The sequence below is a fragment of the Charadrius vociferus genome, unplaced genomic scaffold (assembly GCF_000708025.1).
Source record: "Charadrius vociferus isolate BGI_N301 unplaced genomic scaffold, ASM70802v2 scaffold67, whole genome shotgun sequence".
In the NCBI taxonomy this organism is placed as follows: domain Eukaryota; kingdom Metazoa; phylum Chordata; class Aves; order Charadriiformes; family Charadriidae; genus Charadrius; species Charadrius vociferus.
In genome coordinates, this window is record NW_009649485.1 from 2252306 (window position 1) to 2271918 (window position 19613).

Genomic DNA, 19613 nt, shown 5'->3' on the forward strand with positions numbered 1-19613 from the left:
AGCCTAAACTGACACCAATTCAGGATGAGCCACTTGCCCCTCTCTGTGACATGAGGAATGGCCACTGAGCACAGTGGAACTGCTGAAAGAACCTCTAAAGCACAGACAGATTTGGGGAAAGGACATGCACCATGGGTAGAGGGTTACACAATTTACTAACGGAGTATAGCATGGGGCTTTAGACTGACAAAAGGAAAGGAATAGAGTAAGACGTTTTCCCGTGCTGTAAAAGAATTAATGATCTGGGAGACGACATGCCCGTTGTGATGTTAAAGTCGGCAAACGATACACAGTGGGGAGCAAGAAGAGGGAAGGTATAAATGCAGAGTGGTGGGTTACTTGGAGTACAAAGAAATGGAAAGCAAGATCGTACACCTAGAAACAAAAGACGGGTTGAGGACTTAATTCAGAAAAGGCAAATAATCTGGTAAGAGTCATCTCCCATGTATGACATTGCAGCAAAGGGCTAATGTGATCTTTTCTTCTTAAAACAGGGGACAGCATTTAGGGATAGGAGGATTTATTTACTTCCTTGTTTAGATAAGCTACAATAATCTAGTATCAATGTCTACAGATCAAGAAGAATCAGCTGCAGAAGAATCAGAAAGGCAATTATAATGCAAATAAATGACTGGAAAATATATCTTAAAAGGAGCTTGATCAATTTCATTTGATAAAGAGGAATGTAAGGAATGACAAGATCACAACTTGTATGAATCTACATGAAGATAAATTTGTTAACAAAGGGCTGGGGAGTAGAAATTAGAACACCGGTCTACAAACAGGGCTCAAAATCTAACAGCGACAATAATTAAACACAGAAACTGCTCATCAAATGTCATGGTTAATTCTATAGCTTAGCCAATACTGGGCATTTTTCAAATTGGTAGGCACTACCGGAAATGAGAACTATTTGACACCTAAAACATTGCAGCTATTCTTACTGCTTTGGTCACCTGCAAAATTTATGGTGGGACAGGCCATGAAAATAGAGACCACAATGGCAGTGCATCACAGGGACATCCTTAGCGAGCACTGGCAACACCCCTGAGGAACTCAGCCTGTGCCAGCTCAGGCCCCCTCCCACACTCCACAGCAGCAGTAATATTCCACTGTACCTTCTTCAATTGCATATCGCACTCTTCACCATGAGTAACTCAAAGAGCAGCACAGAATTTGCTTTTTTACAAAGTGTCGCATCCCTGCTGCAGGAGATGACCCATATAACCTAGAAACAGCAGGGCTTAGTAAGGCTGCCTTACGCTCCGGTGCAGACCTGAGTAAAATTGTGTCTTCAGATTTATGTGTACTTTTCAATCAGGTGAGCACAAACACTCAGAATTTCTCTGGCTTCATTAAATGTTATTCTACATAAATATCCTCTGCAGGAGAGAATTTCAGAGAAACACATAGCAACATAGCAGTGTACGCACTGAAGATAATTTTAGAATATTTTCGCTACACTCAGCTTTTCAATTTTTTAAAAGGCAACCACCATTTTGTATTAATGCAGAATATTACAGAAGAAATGCACTCTGTGATCTCTCATGGAAGGTTTCCTAAATTATATTTCTTGTTTCCCCAAAATCAAATAAATCATTAACACTAAAAGCTTATTACTCTCTTTCGTGACTGTAAAGCTAGATATGTGTTTTCAATCCTGCCATAAAAAAACAGGCCATGCAACCCAATGAATTTGAATAGTTATAGACCATGGCCTATACTAAAACAACATTCAATATGCAGGTGAAGTGGATGAAGTTATAGCTGTGCATTGGAACACAGTCATCGTAAAAGTTTGCTAGTGTAGATAAAATAGTAAACCGCTTTAATGTATAGCTTTAATTGTACAAACATAAAAACCAAGCAAGTAGCAAACATTTCTGCTTAAACCAACCAACACACTAAATAAGATGCAGAGAATACAGGAGAAAAAAAAAAGTATTTGAGAGAACATGTCCTCTGACCTCCTAAGAGGAAAGAATAGGGAATCTCTTCCATGGCAGTATTTCACATTCCACTAAAAAAGCATTGTATTTATCACTTCTGAACCACTTGGCTTTTATCTGAAAAGAAACTCCACCCCTGAAAAGGGGAAAGTTGGAACTGCTAATTAAAGGCTCAAGAGCAACATTCAACTGTTTATCTGACAAGGCCACTATGTCGTGCTTAAGCCACATACTCCATCAAATTGCATAAATAATGCTGCAGTTGCTAACAATGCACAAAGACAGGAAAATCCATGAGCTATCTAAATGAAACATGCAGCCAGCGTTCCCAAAGGAGTTTGTGAAGATCCCAGAAAGTGTTCCAATATCATGCTTGCAAGAGTGCAAACTAGTGAATATATCTATTTTCACATTCTTTAGTAACATAGGTATAACTTCTGGGATTAACTGCAACTTAAAAAATTGTGAGTTTTGGTTCAATATTTGGCAAGATGAGTAATCATACTCAGAATGATTGAAGAAGACCAGAAAATTAAACAGTTCACTGTAATACACAGAGTAGATTTGTTTAAACTGCAATTCTGTATAAACTGCAATTCAATTAAAAATATTTGCAGGCTTCATTTATTAAACAGAATGGTAGGTGAATCACCTCTTTTCTTGAAATGCTCAAGATTTTCTTCACATCGAAGCAAAAAGAGTTGCTCAATCCGAACAACAACTGTTTAGCTTAATGCTTTCTGTTTGGGATTTACAGTTAGAGTTCATTCCAGATCCACCGTTTGAGTTCATACATGAGAGAAGTTTGCTGCTTTTTGCCGCCTGACACTAATAAATGTACAGCATTGTTTAGAAAATAGCTACCAGTGCTTATGTGAATAAACATCAAGGGAGGCTTAGAGACTAGGCACTTTGTTGGGACCTTACAATCCCATCCCACATCCAAACTACTTCAAATGCTACTGAAGGCAGTGGCAGACCCTTCCTGGGTTTGGGACATGTAATGCCCACGCACAGCTCAAACATGCAGACATTTTATTTCAACAGGTCTTACCACATTTGACTTCCAAGTTTCCCAGTTCCTCCAAACTTAGTGTCGCAGCATCTTGCATCCATGACAAGTATTCTCATGGGTTTGTGTTTCACCTTTTGGCAGCTGGTTTCTAATGTATTTGGATATTTTTTTTTTCACTTTTCCATTAACTCAATACATTAACTGAGGAAAAAAAAAAAATCTTTAGAACGACAGGGTAAGTCCCACTAAAGCAAGTGCAATATACTCAAGTGATGAGTGCCTGAAATTTGACTGTTAAAAATGGTAGCTACAAACATAACGGACCCTTATTAAAGGGTACACAATGTAGGATGGCAGCATGAAACAGAGAGGTGAAAATCACCAGTTTTGCTTTTAAAATAAATAAATATAAAATTTATGAAATATATAAAATAAAATTTAAAAAAATATATCTGTTCTTTATATACAGCAGGCTGCTCAGATATCTTCCCAAAGGCTTAAGTGTCTTACAGGGCCCTCCAATGAAATGTGAAAGAAAAAACAATTTATGCACATATAGGGTATACATGTGCAATGGAAGTACCATGAATATTGGTTCTTGTAACACTAGAGTACTGGATTGCTGGTAACATGGTCTGATCACAGGGCATGTAACATTCATTACCTGGTCATATTAACAGGTATACTTAAACCACTTCCCTGGGTAATATTATCCCAAAAGATGACTAACAGTCAATTCTGAAGAAACTAACCTTTACACCCTCTAATGCTGTCTAATGGTTGCAATTTTTCATAGTCCCTTTTTGCGCTTGCCATTTGACCACCATCAAAACAATGTGTCACAAATACTCTTGGACAGAGTAGATTATTGTCCTGCAGTGCCTGGCCCTACAACCACTCCAAAGAGGAGAAACCTGTTTTCATTAGGTATATCACTAAGCTGTTTGCAGTTATTTTTGGTGAAGCTAGAAAAGAAAAACAGTCTGCACTGTAGCCTTATTTTAAATTCCCTACTGTTTCAAAATCCTGCAAAAAAAAAGCATCTCAGTGGAAAACTAATGAATTTTAGAATAAAATTTGGTTATTACATTGCAGGGGTTTTGGCTGAAGATCCTTAATTCAGGTTCTGGAAATGGAACAGAACAACCTTTCTAATGATATCATTGCTAGATGAGACAATTACTTCATTCTTAAACAAAAATAAAAATGTATCTAGTTCTTCGTTTTCCATTTTCATTAATTTACAAACATCTTTGAGCAGTAAATTTAATTGCAGGCTACCAGATTGTCCATTGACACAACTCCTTTCCTGAAAGTTGCACATTCATTTACATGACTCCTGTTCACTGCAACAAACCAGTAAGGAAGAGGTCTCGGCATGTAACAGAATAGCTTACATAGGTCTGTTATGTAATGGGCTAAAAATCCTCTAATCCCTCACTCATGACTTGGACATAATTATATCCACTGCTGATTAATATCTTTATAAGTGAATAAATGAACGATAAATGGCTGCTGTTTCATATAAAATAATGTGATGGAGTAAAAACTCCATCAAAAACTCAGAACCATCCCCCTGCCTCACGGCACTAACAGGTCATCAAGACGGAGCACAGGAGGAGCCAACCTTTCCAGTCCACTGTGGGACAAACATTTCACAGCTAGGCTGTCAATGTGTGCTAGCCATCATTTTGTTGAAAAGAGAACTAGTGTCCAAGTCTAGTATTTTAGGTCTTTTAAAGCCTCCTCTGGTTTTAATGTGTTAATAGTTAGTACTTTATAGTCAGTTGAATTTCTCTGACCTACCGATGATAACATCACTCTGACTTGGGACACAGTGGAATTACACTGGGGATAAACTCCCTCTGAAGTGTTTCCAAGTTTCATTTGGACTGTTGTGCACAACCTTCACACAAGGCTTACACACACATCCCACCATGCTACTCTCCACTGTGCTTAAGGGCCACAATATTATTAATGGAAAGCAATTATTATTATGAATGAGCTAACAATCAGCTTTGGAGCTATATAAAATACAAAAAAGCTCGTTCCCTAAAAATTACCATGTCTCAGCTCAGACTATGCTGAAAGGCATAAGCACTCTGCCAAATACAACTGCCTCTGTGCGTTAGCGGAGTCAAACTCTAATATTATGATGCAGTTATTGAGACACAGCAGTTTGGCTTTGCACCACTAACGCCATTCCTCTGAACGCACTCACTCTGGATCTGTCTTCTGAAGTTAGCTGCAAACACTGCTTTCTTCACCACAGGTAGACTAGTACGTAAGAAAAAAAGCATTTTTGCCAATTTACAAGACTGCAAGCAACAAGGAAAAAAACTCTGAAAGAATATAAGAGAACAATAGCACTATTTCCCCTTGGGCAGCAGTAGCCTGGCCAGGTCAGGTCAGGTCACTTCACTCAGAAGCCACAGCAAGAGCAGAGAAAACTGAGGAGGACCTGCACAAAGGACAGAACACCCTGGATGTGAAGGGTGGAGCTAAGCAGGAAAGCAAGTGGAGAAAACAGTGGCTTTTCCTACATGGACAGTTGACATGCCGCTTTTTTTTTTTTCCCTTTCTTTTTTTTTTTAAATGAAAAATACACGCCTTTCTCCTGCACTCTGAGGACAGGTGGCTGGACAACTGCCAGCAGCATTTTGAGCTCCGCACCACAACAGTGTACGTAACTACATGGCTTTGAGAATGGAGCCAGCTCACGTCTTTCTGCCTTGGCATGAGTGTTTGCTTGCAAACGAGACGAGCAAGTGCATGTCTGTGATGCAAGTTATTTTAGAAGTGATGCTTATTTATAGTGAAATCATATGTTGACAGTAAAAATACATTCCACGTGCTGTGGGTTCACTGAATTTGCTTGATTTTTTTCTCCCCACCTTCTAAGTATGTTGGTATTTTGAGAATATATATTTCCTCATGCATTTCAAATCCCACATTCTGCAGGAGAAGGTTAAATGAATGGGATCTAAGTGTACTGAACACCTTTTTTTTTCCCCACAAATCAAGAAGGAAGTAATGTGAAAACAGTTTTCTCTTTCACCTAGAGTAACTCACATGCTTTTAGTAACAGTCCAGTCCTCCCCGGGAGCTCTGGGTAGCTCCATGAGATGGATACACGGCATTTTACTGTTCTGAGGGTCTTCTCTTAAAAGCAAGTAATTGTTAAAAGCAGTCCTGAATTTGCAGTAATGAATCTCCATGGTCTCACATTCATATCTAACCTGAGAGGATTTTGATTGTAAACCTTGCCTATCCTAAGGCTTGTTTGGTAACCTACATCAAATTAGTTCATAGTAAATTCATACTAAACACTAAGTACAGCTTCATTCTTGGTAATCAAATACACCGCAAAGTTAAGAAGTTTGTATTATATTTACCATTTTGGCAAACAGCCATGCATAAAAGGATTCAGATTTAGTGTTCAGGTCTTAGCCCCAATTCAAAGTAAGTATGCAGAAAATGAGTAATACAAAGTAAAATACTTTTTTCTGTTAAGTTAAACCCCAGCTATTTCATAAGATATATGTCACATAATGACAGTGATTTTCCACCTTAGTTGCACAGCTACTGCTTACACTGACCAGATGTGGAACTGCATTAACAGCTGCTAGAGTGACTCATCCAATTAAAAGTTTCAACCAGCAAAAGACCAAGAATAATCATAGTCTAACAGAACTAGTAACAAATAGGGACTTCCTCAGGTCAATAGAAAATGTATTTTATTATTGAACTAGTAAACACGTACTGTAAGAAATAAATATTAATTGAACTTACAAAATATACGTAGGGTGGCAGTGAGACAAGCTTGTTAATTGGTCTAAGCTATCACACTTGTATTCTTTAAGGTAAACTAATTGGCCAATATTCACATTGTCATACTGGTTTTATGTGTAAATGCACTGTTGTGGGAATTATTACAATAGAATTTGAGGCTTCACAAAACTGCTGTTTTTCTTGGACTCTTAAGGTCCCCGCACTTGTATGTTATGATTTATATCTGAATTACACGACTTTGTTACTGTGGCCTGACAACAGCAGAAACTGACTATACTGAAAAATTAATAATTCCTATCTAATGATTCCTTTGATAGTGCTAAGTTTATCGTAATGCTTAGTAGTGCTAAGTTTATCTTAGTAATGCTGTTTATCTTCATGCTTTTACTCTTCAGAGCACTACACAAAACAATTTTCAAAAGCACTTGGAGTCTGTTGCTAGAACTCCTGTAAATATTTTGCTATTACACTGACTCCAATTAAATTTAGATTACATTCAATAATGGGTGTGTGACAACAAATTGCTTTAGTTGCATAATGGCCACATGGCCGCTATTTATACTGAATTCCTTCCCAGGGGCAATTTGCTCCCTGACGTACCCTCTCAGAATGCCTTCCCAACAGCATATTCTCAGTCTATCCAAGTGATTGCCCATGGGCAGCAGCACTGATGTCACTTTAGCAGGCACACGGCTACTGACTGACACGGCAAGTTCATTTTAGGCAAAATAAATCTGAGGTACCTGACAGAAGTTCATTTAGATTTAATTCAGCTTTACTTACGACTTTCTTGCTTGACCATCAAGCATCCAGTCTTTTAAAAGCCTGAATGGCACTGTTTTACACAAGTACATTCTCTCGGAAAAGAATTAAGAAATTCTTGGAAAAGTATTAAGAAACAGGGCTAAGGAAATCCAGAGCATTCATCTTAGTCCAGGAAAAAAAAATCACGCAAACCCCATTTTAAATGGCCTTGATTTAAAGGGAAGGTAGTGTCAGCAGGGATGGATTACAGGTTCCCTTTCCCTCCTTGAATTATTTTTTCTTGTCTCCTCTTTAGCGGTCAGAAGGTTTTTGCCTTCGATATTAATAACGGACTAATAATTAGGACGAGGGGTAATGGGCACAAGCTTGAACATAGGAAGTTCCATCTTAACATGAGAAGGAACTTCTTTACTTTGAGGGTAGTGGAGCACTGGCACAGGCTGCCCAGAGAGGTGGTGGAGTCTCCCACTCCGGAGACATTCCAAACCCGCCTGGACGCTGTCCTGTGCAACGTGCTGTAGGTGACCCTGCTCTGGCGGGGGGGTTGGACTAGATGATCTCCAGAGGTCCCTTCCAACCCTGACCATTCTGTGATTCTGTGTGATTCTGTAACGGATTTTTTGGCTAGGATTCATGTATTACCTCTTATGACCACAGAGAAGGACTACGGAACCTGACACGTCTGTATAACATCTACCTTTGCCACTCATTCCTATCAGTAGTACAAAGTAGTGGAAGAACATGGCAATCGCCACATCATAAAAGGTTGCCTTCAGGACAGTAAAGCATTTAGAAGCAAGTGTATGTTTGACTGCCCTGAGCTTGCAAGGCAACTGCAAAAACTGATAATTTTCAGATACGCTTATCAGAAGCTGAATTATTGGAAAGACTAAAACTAAAATAGCAGAAATTATGACCTGAAGGAAAAGGGCAACTGCAGTCCATAAAAGAACACAAATTGTGCATAACAGAACCTCAGAGGTCCTGAAATGATTCCTTTAACTTTAGTAACAGCTTTGTCAGACAGGCAGCTTTGAAACTGGATCAACATTGTCACCTAGTGGCTGCTGAAAACTGCCAGTGAGAAAAATTCCTTGAAGCTTGTCACCCTTTCATACCAAGACCTCAGTAGTTGGATGCAATAGAGTGATTTTCCAAACAAGCTATCAATTACTGTTAGCTCTTTCTAGAGTCTTAATACAGGTCTTCCATCACGAAGTGTCAGAGGTCGCAAAAAGTAAATTGTTTTCTATTGACAGAAATCTAAAGTTACTATACCCTTAGACACTGGGCGATACATTCTCCATTTACTTTCCTCACAGTGTTTAATCATTTTTAGACCTTCCGTTAGTTTTCTGCTACTATAACTCTCTAAGACACAGCTCAATATTTATATTAAAACATAACATAGGTTTTCTTTCTTCTGTTCTCCTAAAGTCGTGATGAACTTCAATGTAAATTAAAATTTGACTAACCACTTTGGTAGTGTAGCTTCATCCTATCAAAGTTCAATAAAATACAGAAGAAAAAAATTGTAAATTAAGTAACTAAAACAAAATAATGAAATGAAAGCAAACAGCACTTTGTGGGGTTTTCTTCCTACCATTCCTCCCCTATTCCTGACAATGTGAGAGAACTTTCTGAGATAGTTTCAAAAAAGAATAAAACCTTAACAAAATCAATCCAAAAAGAAAACAAAATTTAAAAATCTGTGGCAATCTGCCAGCTATCTTCAGTAAAGTAAGAGAAATGTTATTGGGTGTATTTCAATTTTAGAAATTATGCTGTTCTTCTATCTTGCATATTAAAAAAAGTATGATTTTTCTCGAGCAGCTTCTTGGGGTAGAGATTCTTAATATTTTTTCTTAAGCAGTAAGCTAGCTTCAGGTCAATGCACCTTCAAGAACCTTGTGAGGGAAAACAATACATTTGTTACAGATGGCAATTTCACATTTACAGCAACTTTCAGCCAAGGAACTAGAAGTTTTATGGAAGTACTGGCTGAGTGCACACTGCTGCGGAAGCCATGTCAAGACACACCAATTCTAAGGCCCCCAGCTTGCCTCCTGATCAACACAAACAAATCCTTACAGCCAAGGAAGTCCCACCAGCCTAGTGGGCAAGGTTCTATTTAATAGGCAAAGCGCTATCAGGGAGAATACAAGAGCAGGATCTTAGGCAAACCAACATTAATATCTGGAGAAAAGATGTGAGAGCTGACTACTCCCCATTTTTCTGCTTGTGTTCAAAATAGTTGGTGTATTTTATTTGTTTTTATCATGGGTGAAAAACCCCACCTTTTTTGCATAACCTGAGTGAATTTTAGACTAGTCTGGGAAATTCTGGTTTCAACACTTTTTCAGTAAATACCATGATTTTCTAAGGTTCTTAACTGTGGTTTCAAGAATATGGACTAGTTTACACGGCAGTGGCAGCAGTAAGAGAGCTGTGACGCCAAAAGAGCCCCCTTATCTCCTGTAAAGGATACAGCCCTCAATTAGTTTAAAGAGGCTCACAACTCGTGAAGCAGAGATTGGTGCAAATGCAACATTATTTTGTTTTCACTTTCTTCTGGGTTATTTTCTTTTTTTTGTTTGTCACTATTTATTCATAGACTGCAAATATGTCTTCACAAGACAGATATAGGTACTTTGTTTTGTCCTGGTTACCATATTGAAACAGAAACTGTTTTGTTTTGTCCTGGAGGTTCTTGCAGCACTGTTCAGCATGATGAAGTACGTCTCAATATTTTAACAGTTTTATATATTTACAATAAGATATCAAAAAAAAACCCCAAAAAAGCAAAGATCCTGGAACCAATCTCTCTCTCTCTCTTTTTTTTTTTCTTTTCTTTTTTTTTTTTTTTTTTATGAGCTTTGGCTACTCCTCTTCTTATTGTAATAAAGGACCAAGGACATCCCACGTCTTTTTTTTTTCACATTTGAGAGAGTCTACTGCTGTAGAGGTAATCTGAAGCTCAAGTATATAATAAATCACAGAATGGTCAGGGTTGGAAGGGCCCCCTGGAGATCATCCAGTCCAACCCCCCTGCCAGAGCAGGGTCACCTACAGCAGTGGCACAGGACGGCGTCCAGGCGGGTTTGGAATGTCCCCAGAGTGGGAGACTCCACAGCCTCTCTGGGCAGCCTGTGACAGTGCTCTGCCACCCTCACAGGAAAGAAGTTCCTCCTCGTATTTAGACTGAACTTCCTATGCTCAAGTTTGTGCCCATTACCTCTTGTTGTATCACTGGGCACCACTGAAAAAAGACTGTTCCCATCCCCCTGGCACCTTCCCTTGAAGGATTTATAAGCATTGATAAGATCCCTCCTCAGTCTTCTCGTCTCCAGACTAAAAAGCCCCAAGTCCCTCAGCCTTTCCTCATATGAGAGATGTTCAGTCCCCGCATCATCTCAGTAGCCCTTTGCTGGACCCTCTCCAGCAGTTCCCTGTCCTTCTTGCACTGAGGAGCCCAGAACTGGACACAGTGCTCCAGATGTGGCCTCCCCAGGGCAGAGCAGAGGGGGAGGATGACCTCCCTCGACCTGCTGGCCACACTCTTCTTGATGCACACCAGGATGCAATTGGCCTTCTTGGCCCCCGGGGCACATCGCTGGCTCATGGTATAAAACAAATGCTGGCTCATAAATAAAAAAAAATTACTATAAAACAACAAACAAAACCTTAATTTATTCAGCAAAGGAGCAAGATTTGTATTCTTTGCATACTTTACACAAGAGCTGACAGCTTGCCAGTCTCATTAAATTTAACTGAACTGTGTGATGTAGCTATATTCAGGTATACATCTATCTTTCCAAGTCTGAGGCTGTACCACATACGAATCTGAACCTGCAAAGGCAGCAGTAAAGCCACAAAGACTGAATTGCCACACCTGCATTGAAAAGGATCTCTGCTACTAGTGACACTGAGAACTGCAACATCAAAAGAATGAGAGGGCTGACAGAAGAACCAAACTTTCATATTAGCTGTATCTATCATGACGATGAATGTAATTGGAACACACCTCATTAATACATATATTTTTGTTCTCTTAATTTCAGTGAGGATTTCTTTATAATACAGCATAAGTTTGGCGAATAAATTACTTAAAACTTCTATTTCTATACAGCTTGTAAACAGTTAGAGGAAGCACAAGACATCTCACTGCAGCAGAGGCAATTGAATACCAGGTAGGGATTTGGTTTGTCAAAATTTTGTCTACAGAATTTGGCAAAATCTATAATATTATACCTAAATACCTTTGAAGTTGCATAGTAATGTGACAACCCTGGTAAAATTCACATTTAATAACATATCCCATGGAAATATACAAAAGGATTCACTAGCTTTTGGGGTCCAATTTAACCATGTATTTGACGACATCGTAACTTCAAACATACAAATTCATTCCATTGGCTCTTTCCAGATCAAAACCTTTGAGAAGAGTGGTAATAAACATCAGGAAATACAGAAACTGTTTAGCAAAATAAGCATGCTATCTAAATCAGCAGAACACTGCCATCAGAGTTGGAAAGGCAGACATTTGCTTTTAGCACTGAGCTCTCACCAAAGAGTCAGAGAAAGCAGAAGATAAACTTGTGGAGGTGTGAAGCCATGCCTCTGGCCTGCCTTTGCATAAACTGCATGCTTCTTTTGACGGGTACACAGCTGTCCTTCAGTTATGTCTTTTTCCAAGTACATTCAGGTACAAAAATCCACCCTCCATCTAGCTGCATGCACCACGCAAATGATCGTTTTAAGACCCTTGTTGACATATGCACAAAGCAAACAAGAAGCCTTGCAATCACTTCACAACCTATTCCAAACCTACAGAGAAACCAATCATGTGTAGACTTGAATTGCGTATGTACCTCTGTTTCAAATAATTTCTCAGTGGTGTACCTCACCATTAATGAGTTCAGATTACTATCAATCTCAATTGAGTAATACAAAATTGTTCTTTATTCCTATACTTACTGTTCAGGGATTTAGAAATTATGTTGAACTTGCTGTCTATGAAATGAAGACAAAAATACTATTCTAACATAAAAATAAAAAAAAAAAGCATTTTCTTACCAGATTTTCTCCTTCTACATATGTATTATGTTCTTGCTCCATATTTGTCTAACTCCTTCAGAGGCAGCATAATGAAGGCAAAGATGTGGATTGTATTTCATACTGGCAAAGTTATTTCCCATGTTTTAATCCCTACTGCACCTGTGCAGTTCAAAAGACAAGAGTCGGCACAAATATTACTGCAGATTGAATTTAGCCCCAGCTTTTTTATTACTGGGGATGGGGCAAAAGTACTAATAAATCCAGCTTGCTCTCAGAACAAACAATGGGGCTGCAAGTCAGAAGAGGAAAAAATATTTTTCATTTAGGATGAAAACACATAGAGTCAATGACACAATATTTTCCTAACACCTTATTTTTTTTTTTTACAGTCCAGGCTTAGAATCAGTAGTTTCTTAACCTAGCTTTATTAATCCAGCAACTAAATTACTATGCCACAGACGTATCACCATTTCACTTGAGGAGGATAAAAGTCCAGAGAAATTCAAAGCTGAAAATTCACAAGGCAAGAAACCGCAGGAGGGTTTGGGAACTACTGACAGAATCATGGCATTGTGACAACCGCCACACTCAATACCTCCTTTAGCATAATGCAGTAAAATTATGGCAAAAAGGATCTACTACCTGCAATTTTAAAAACGTATGTTTGAAATTGAGAAGAACATTGTAAACACTAGGTATTCTTGTTATGACAGGATTTCATTAACTGCCAACTGCTCAATCAGCACAGTCTAAAAACACACCAAAAAGTTACACCTTTCAGTCCACCTTGTCAAACAGATGTAATAGAACAGGCAAAAGTTAAATCACACACTATTATGATATTTGAAATAAGCTGCTTGTAGACTGTTTATATTACATGATATCACGTAATTGAAACTACAGAGAAAGTACTAGAATTCAACAGAAAGATAATTTTGGTTGTATTGTTCCAACATGTTATATCACAACTCTCATCTGTATTTGGGAACACTGGAACGTGCACTTGAACTGAAGCTTTGCTGGCTGCGTTTCAGTTCCATCTTCTAGATATAGAAAAAATTGTTTGCAGGATATATTCTAGACTTACTCAAGTCACAGGCCAATGCAATTGTTCTCAGGCAATAAGAAAGCCATGATATACAAGACTTAACTTGGAAAACCTCTACACAAACTTTTTAGAGCTGAAGTAATCCTTACAGTACTAAAGGAAGAAAATGGGACATTTCAATTTTTGAATCTCACATGAGGACATTTCAGATTTCACACAGGAGAAGCAGCAGCAATTGCAGCATAAATACTGACAGAAAATATGTTGAAAAAGAGAGAATACTTCACAGCCACTACTTAACCTATTTACATAATTGAGAAGGTAACAGAGATCAGTATGTTTCAAATGAGGACACTAAACGAGCTCATATTGTGAAAAAATAAGCCTTTAAAAAAATGTTAAGTAGAAGATAGAAAGTCTTGAAAACCAAATACACAGCTGTAGAGAAATGACAAAGCTAACTTCTTCAATGAATCAACATCAACAGATAAAGAACGCGTAGAACGGAAGCACTGCCATGAGATGGGACGCATTAGCCATAGGACTACGTATGCAGGAATGAGCTGGGGTTTAACTCACTGGAACCTCTGTTTTTACCATGGGTATTCTTTACAGTATCAACAACAGGCTTGCTACTTTTTGGTAGATTTATAATATTTTTTACTTTTACAGTGTTTTTCAGGATGAAAATGTGCTTATATATATTCAAGCATATATGCGTGTGTATACATATGTACAAGTATATATATACACACACAGACATGTATATATCTCAGACATATATATTCAAAAAACATATTGAGGTATCTTACATAGCTAAAGATATCTAGGCTGATATTTTCGAGCGGTTTGCAATCTTTTATTACAACACTAAAACATCACTGAGACAAAAAGGGAAACAATGAGACTGAGTTAACAAATGCAAAAAAAAAAAAAAAATCACACAAGGAGAAGAATTTACACTACATAAAACTGCTTCCTGAAGTAAATGCATCAGCTCTGAAAAGATGACTTGGGCACTACAAAAACCTTTACCTAACTGATGCGCAGCATCATAATTTTTAAACACCCAAGTACATTAGAATAACCTCAGTGCTCTCAGCATTCTGTACCAGGGAAAGTTATACTTAACATCAAGAAATCCAGCTATCGTGACAAGCATCAGGGGATCTCAAACGGACACGTGGAGACTGTGAAAACACAAATTTTAAGATGTCTGATAAATTTGTAGGTACTACATTAATCTCCCTCAGAAGAATAAAAAGTCAGCGAACTATGCAGATTGGCAGGTGGCTCTTTACTGAGTCTTTAGCACTTTAAGCAATATTTGATGAATGTGCAGTCCCAGGCCAACTGGTAAATCCTCAGACCATGTGCGCACTGCTGCTCTCTGGGATTCTGTTGCATTTGAAATGCAAGAGAGGAATACTAATGAGCATACACACTGTTCAAAGGTATTGCACTCATTCCCCTTACCCTACATTCCTGGAGGTGCATCTGCAGTCTACAGTGGCAAGATGACACAGATCAACAAACAACTCCAGGAACCACACAGATACCTGAAACTAGGGGGCTGGCCTGTGATGATTCGCCAAACAAACCTGACTGCGAGGAACCAAGGGTTTTAGTTTCATCAGCCACTCTTTGGTGTTTGAAACTGCGATTAACAGCTGTGTTTTAAGAAATCTGTTCTATTAATTGGCATGGTTTCTGAAGCAGCATGTCTCCTCTTACACTCTTTGAGATAAAACCCATGCGATGACTGGCTTTCATTCTCTATAGAATACAGACAAGGAAAGCGGATGGGTGACTAAGATTGATAAAAGCCTTTAGAAACTAAGCAGAGGAGAATCTGCATTGCATTCATCCAGAAGATGATTAAGCTATGTATATGAATATAGTATTTCAAATGACAATGAAGCCAGTATCCACAACTGAGTCATCTGAAAGGAACTGGAAATAGCATATAGCTTCTAATATTCAAAATGCGTAACTTGGAAAACTTCATGAATGCAATTAAATTTTTTTTATTACTAGCTTGCTCTGAAACTTGGCTGATAACAAATTCAACACTCACGTTGGGTAACAAACACGTCACACATGACAAAGTCATACTCTTTGCCAAACAACTGCATAAGAGAAGATATTTCATTGCTAGGAATCACCCATGAAGGAGACACTAAACATTTTCTCAGAGCAAGGCTAGGATCTGCAAGCTTACAAGAAGTACTCAGTAAAAATCCTTGGTTGGAGAAGTTTCGGACCCCAAATTCATCCGTTTGTTGGTCAGCAAGTTCCTCATAACTTGACAGTTTCACTGCCACTGGTCCTAGTACAATAACATAACACCAGGCAAAAGCAAAATTTCTGCCTGAATAGGCCACAAGCGATACAAGGCATAAACGGCACCATTTTTCAAGACTCCAGGAGTCTTCCAAGTTCTGTGACCACTGCAGTTGTGATGGACAAATGGTTGCATGTGAAAAAGTGAGCACATAAGGCTCTCCAGGAAAAAAAAAAAAACATTGTAAAACTGTGGGGCTTCCCAATTAATCATGACTTTTACCATTACCTTGAAGAGCACGTCTACCTATATTCTGCTCCCCGATTACTTCTCACACGGAATATGGGCATACAGATGTGGAAAAGAGAGGCTTTCATGTACAGCAAGAATATCTGTTGATTAGTGACAGTCCTCAAAATACCCATTCATTTCTCTTGGCCCTCTGTTAATGAGTTAAAAGGTCTACACCTCATCCACAAAGAGGACAAAATTTCATCTCTCCTGTAAACATTAAACACTCAGGTAACTTTCCTAATTATCTTGCTGCTCAAAAAGGCTTTAGAACATTAACAAATTAAAAATAAACCTCCTGACATTTTAACTGGCAAACATCAGACACTGCTAAACTTTAAAGAGAAAGTTCTGGACAAAAAATATGTTTAAATCAGCATGTCCTGCATTTTAGACTGAATTACTAAACAGTATATTATTACAACATTCTTCTAGTTAAAATTCAGAACAATCAATTTTTGTAGAAGAACTCACCCCATAACACTGCAGGCTACATTGCTCAGCAGACTCAAACAGATAGATTTCAATTTACCCCAGGTAATGCAAAGACCTCTTCAAGATAACTTTACACTCTCTGGAAGTACAAAGTCAGAGCCCACATGATTACAAACATAGGTCAATTTTTAAGGAGTAGAAGTATTTAATCTTAAACAACATAAAAAATATTATAGGATGGGAAGAAGATAAATTTGCTCTCATAAACTCAAGAGTCACAAAATATGTATGATTTAAGATACAAAACCAAGAATTTATGCATCAAATATGCGGGGCCATGTCAGGTAACGGTAAGTTTGCGAATATGATTTTATAACCTTTAAAAAAAACTAAAACAACAAATAAATAGTTATCATGTGTATATTATATGTATTATAAAAAGTAAACATTTAACTATTTAGCTGATATCACTTTTAAAAAAGAAAGTACAATCTATTACTGCTTTTGTTGTCTTGAAGAAATCAGTCCATTCGAGCTGACTCAGCTGTAAAATCAGCAGGCTATAAAGCCATCAAGAAATACAGATGCTTAGACATTCTTTTAACCAAAAGCTAACCAAAGAAAGTTTGTACCACATAAGGAGCATTAACACATCAAGTAATATGCCTGCATTATAAATACAAGGAGGAAATGTTGAACTTTGCTGAAAAAATTATCTTGGAACACAGTGTAAACAATGTACCAACCAAGCTATAATTCAAGTCATCTTGGTTTTCATGAACAATTTTGGCAACTCTTCTATATTCACACTAGAAGCTATTAAGGATGAATGTTTGCTACTGCACAGAATTAGTTATCTATAAACTTCCTGAGTCACTGCATAGTTACAAAATTTACTTTGAACCCCTACCCTCTGCTCCTTCAAACAGTGCTGAAGAAGACTGGATAATATATTTTAGGACGACTCCTTGTGTTTTTCCAGTGTTTCATATGAGATCACCACATATGTTTATTTAGAAGGTCAGAGCTTAATTAATTTGCTTCGTAACTCCAAATCTCAAGCAGCTGCTTTGAAATACAATAGTCTCATGACCCAAATTCCACTATCAAATGTGGAAATTGCAAGCAACCTCACACCTGTAGCAAAGGCTCTGCAGCAAAACCCATTTGTTAGAGTTGAAATTTAACTTCCCTTGTTGAACTGAGTTAGACGAATGAAAAGGAAACTGTGACTAAGGTAAATATAGGGGATTTCCTACCATGTTTTGGTACTGTTTTCTCGTACCTACTAGAGTAGCACTAGTAGAGAGACTACTAGAGCGTGTTCTCTAGCACTCCCTAATCTACTCTTATGAACGACTCTCAAATACAGCCAGATACAAACTGGAATTGAAAGAGGAAAAAAAAATTGACTCAAACCCATTTTGTTTTTTCCTGATCTTTGCATGAAACAGGTGTTAACCTCAATGGAGTCTGGGGATTAATCAAAGACAAGTACTTTAACATTCAAACCACTACTTAGAGCTTTCACAACTTGAGAGAACTAATGAAAGACCCCTCATTTAAGCATAACAACATAATGTGACAACATAATGTGACAATTTATGAGTTTTGTTTGGGGAATTCTTTGTTTTAGAAGCAGTTAAAGGCTCATGATGACAAGCAGCAACAATGACAGTTAACACAAAATAGTTTGTAATGATCTATAGCAAGGATAATGGAATACCTGATTTATAATTATCTTCATGGAAGTAGTATCTCTGTTTTTCCATTAAAATGAGGTCATACAATTAATTCTAAATATTAAAGACTCTAGCAATGTTTCTTCCTAAATAATCTAAATTCCCCTAAGTGCTTTGCTCAGACACTGAAGACCTAGAAATTGCTAATTAACATGAGAGCATATGCACAATGGTGTCTTATTTCCTCTAACACTTTTTCTGTCCTGGTTGATCAATATCCTAGAATTCAGTGACCTGCTTAATTCAGAGTTGCAGGCTACCAGTAACAGAAAGCCTTTGTTCCAGCCTGACAGAGTACTCATACCTCTGCTCTTGCTGGAAGGTTACCACGGATCACCAAAAATACATATCCAGACCTGAAAAGGAATAATCATAAAGTCACCCCAAAATCCATTGATTTAAAGCAATTCTGACTGCGCTGGCTTAGTCATAAATCAGGTTGTTCTCCTCCTGCACAACTATCCATAGGAAAACTTAACTATCACCCTCTGCCATTAAACAGTTTCATTTCACAATTTTATCATTTGAAACTCCGAGGATGGGATTTAGCAAATCTTTGTTACAAAGAACAGACTAATAAAATGTGCTCTGTCAAAGTATTTTATTAGTAAACCTGATTTCAATTTGCATCTTGACTCACCACATAATGTAAAGGAGCGTGCCTATTAAAGAGCAGTTTGTTTCATAGATAACCCAGGCAGCAATTCAAACACAAATAATTCCAGATTGCTGAGATAAGTTTATCTCAATACACATAACCAGTTTGTGATGCAATATATAATCACACGTATACACATACATATCCAAGACACGTAGCATGATGCTAACAGTTTTAAAGATGTGTCTGAGCAGCACAGCACCTTCCAAGGGAGCAAAAACCATAGCCCCGAGCCTTGGACTGTGACGCTGGAAACAAACCACACCCCAGCTCAGACCTAAATATGAAAAGCCAACAAGGCAAACCAGCTGCACTTCCTGCATGACCTAATGGTGTGATTGCACCTGTTTATTTCTACGTGTCAACAACTGTAAAATATATCAAAAGGAATATATCACAAAAATATGTCACTCCAGCAAGACTGTGAACATACACTGGCGTGTACGGGTCCTCTGTACAGACTGGGGCACTGGTAGCGATGACTCAGTGCCACTCAGGACAGCTGACTAACGCACTTGTTTGCCCACACGCGACGGTTTATGTCGGTCAGACCGCGACCCGAGCTGGCCCCGCCGG

General features: G+C 38.1%; 1 protein-coding gene across 1 annotated transcript in view; it reads left to right on the top strand.

Annotated features, from left to right (window-relative positions):
- Positions 1–254: 254 nt before the first annotated feature.
- RAB43 (RAB43, member RAS oncogene family) overlaps positions 255–19613 on the top strand; it is a 29963-nt gene continuing 10604 nt past the window's right edge. The window contains exon 1 of the mRNA XM_009889955.1: positions 255–314. Within this exon, the coding sequence (XP_009888257.1) occupies positions 255–314 (60 nt within the window). The remainder of the gene's footprint in view (positions 315–19613) is intronic.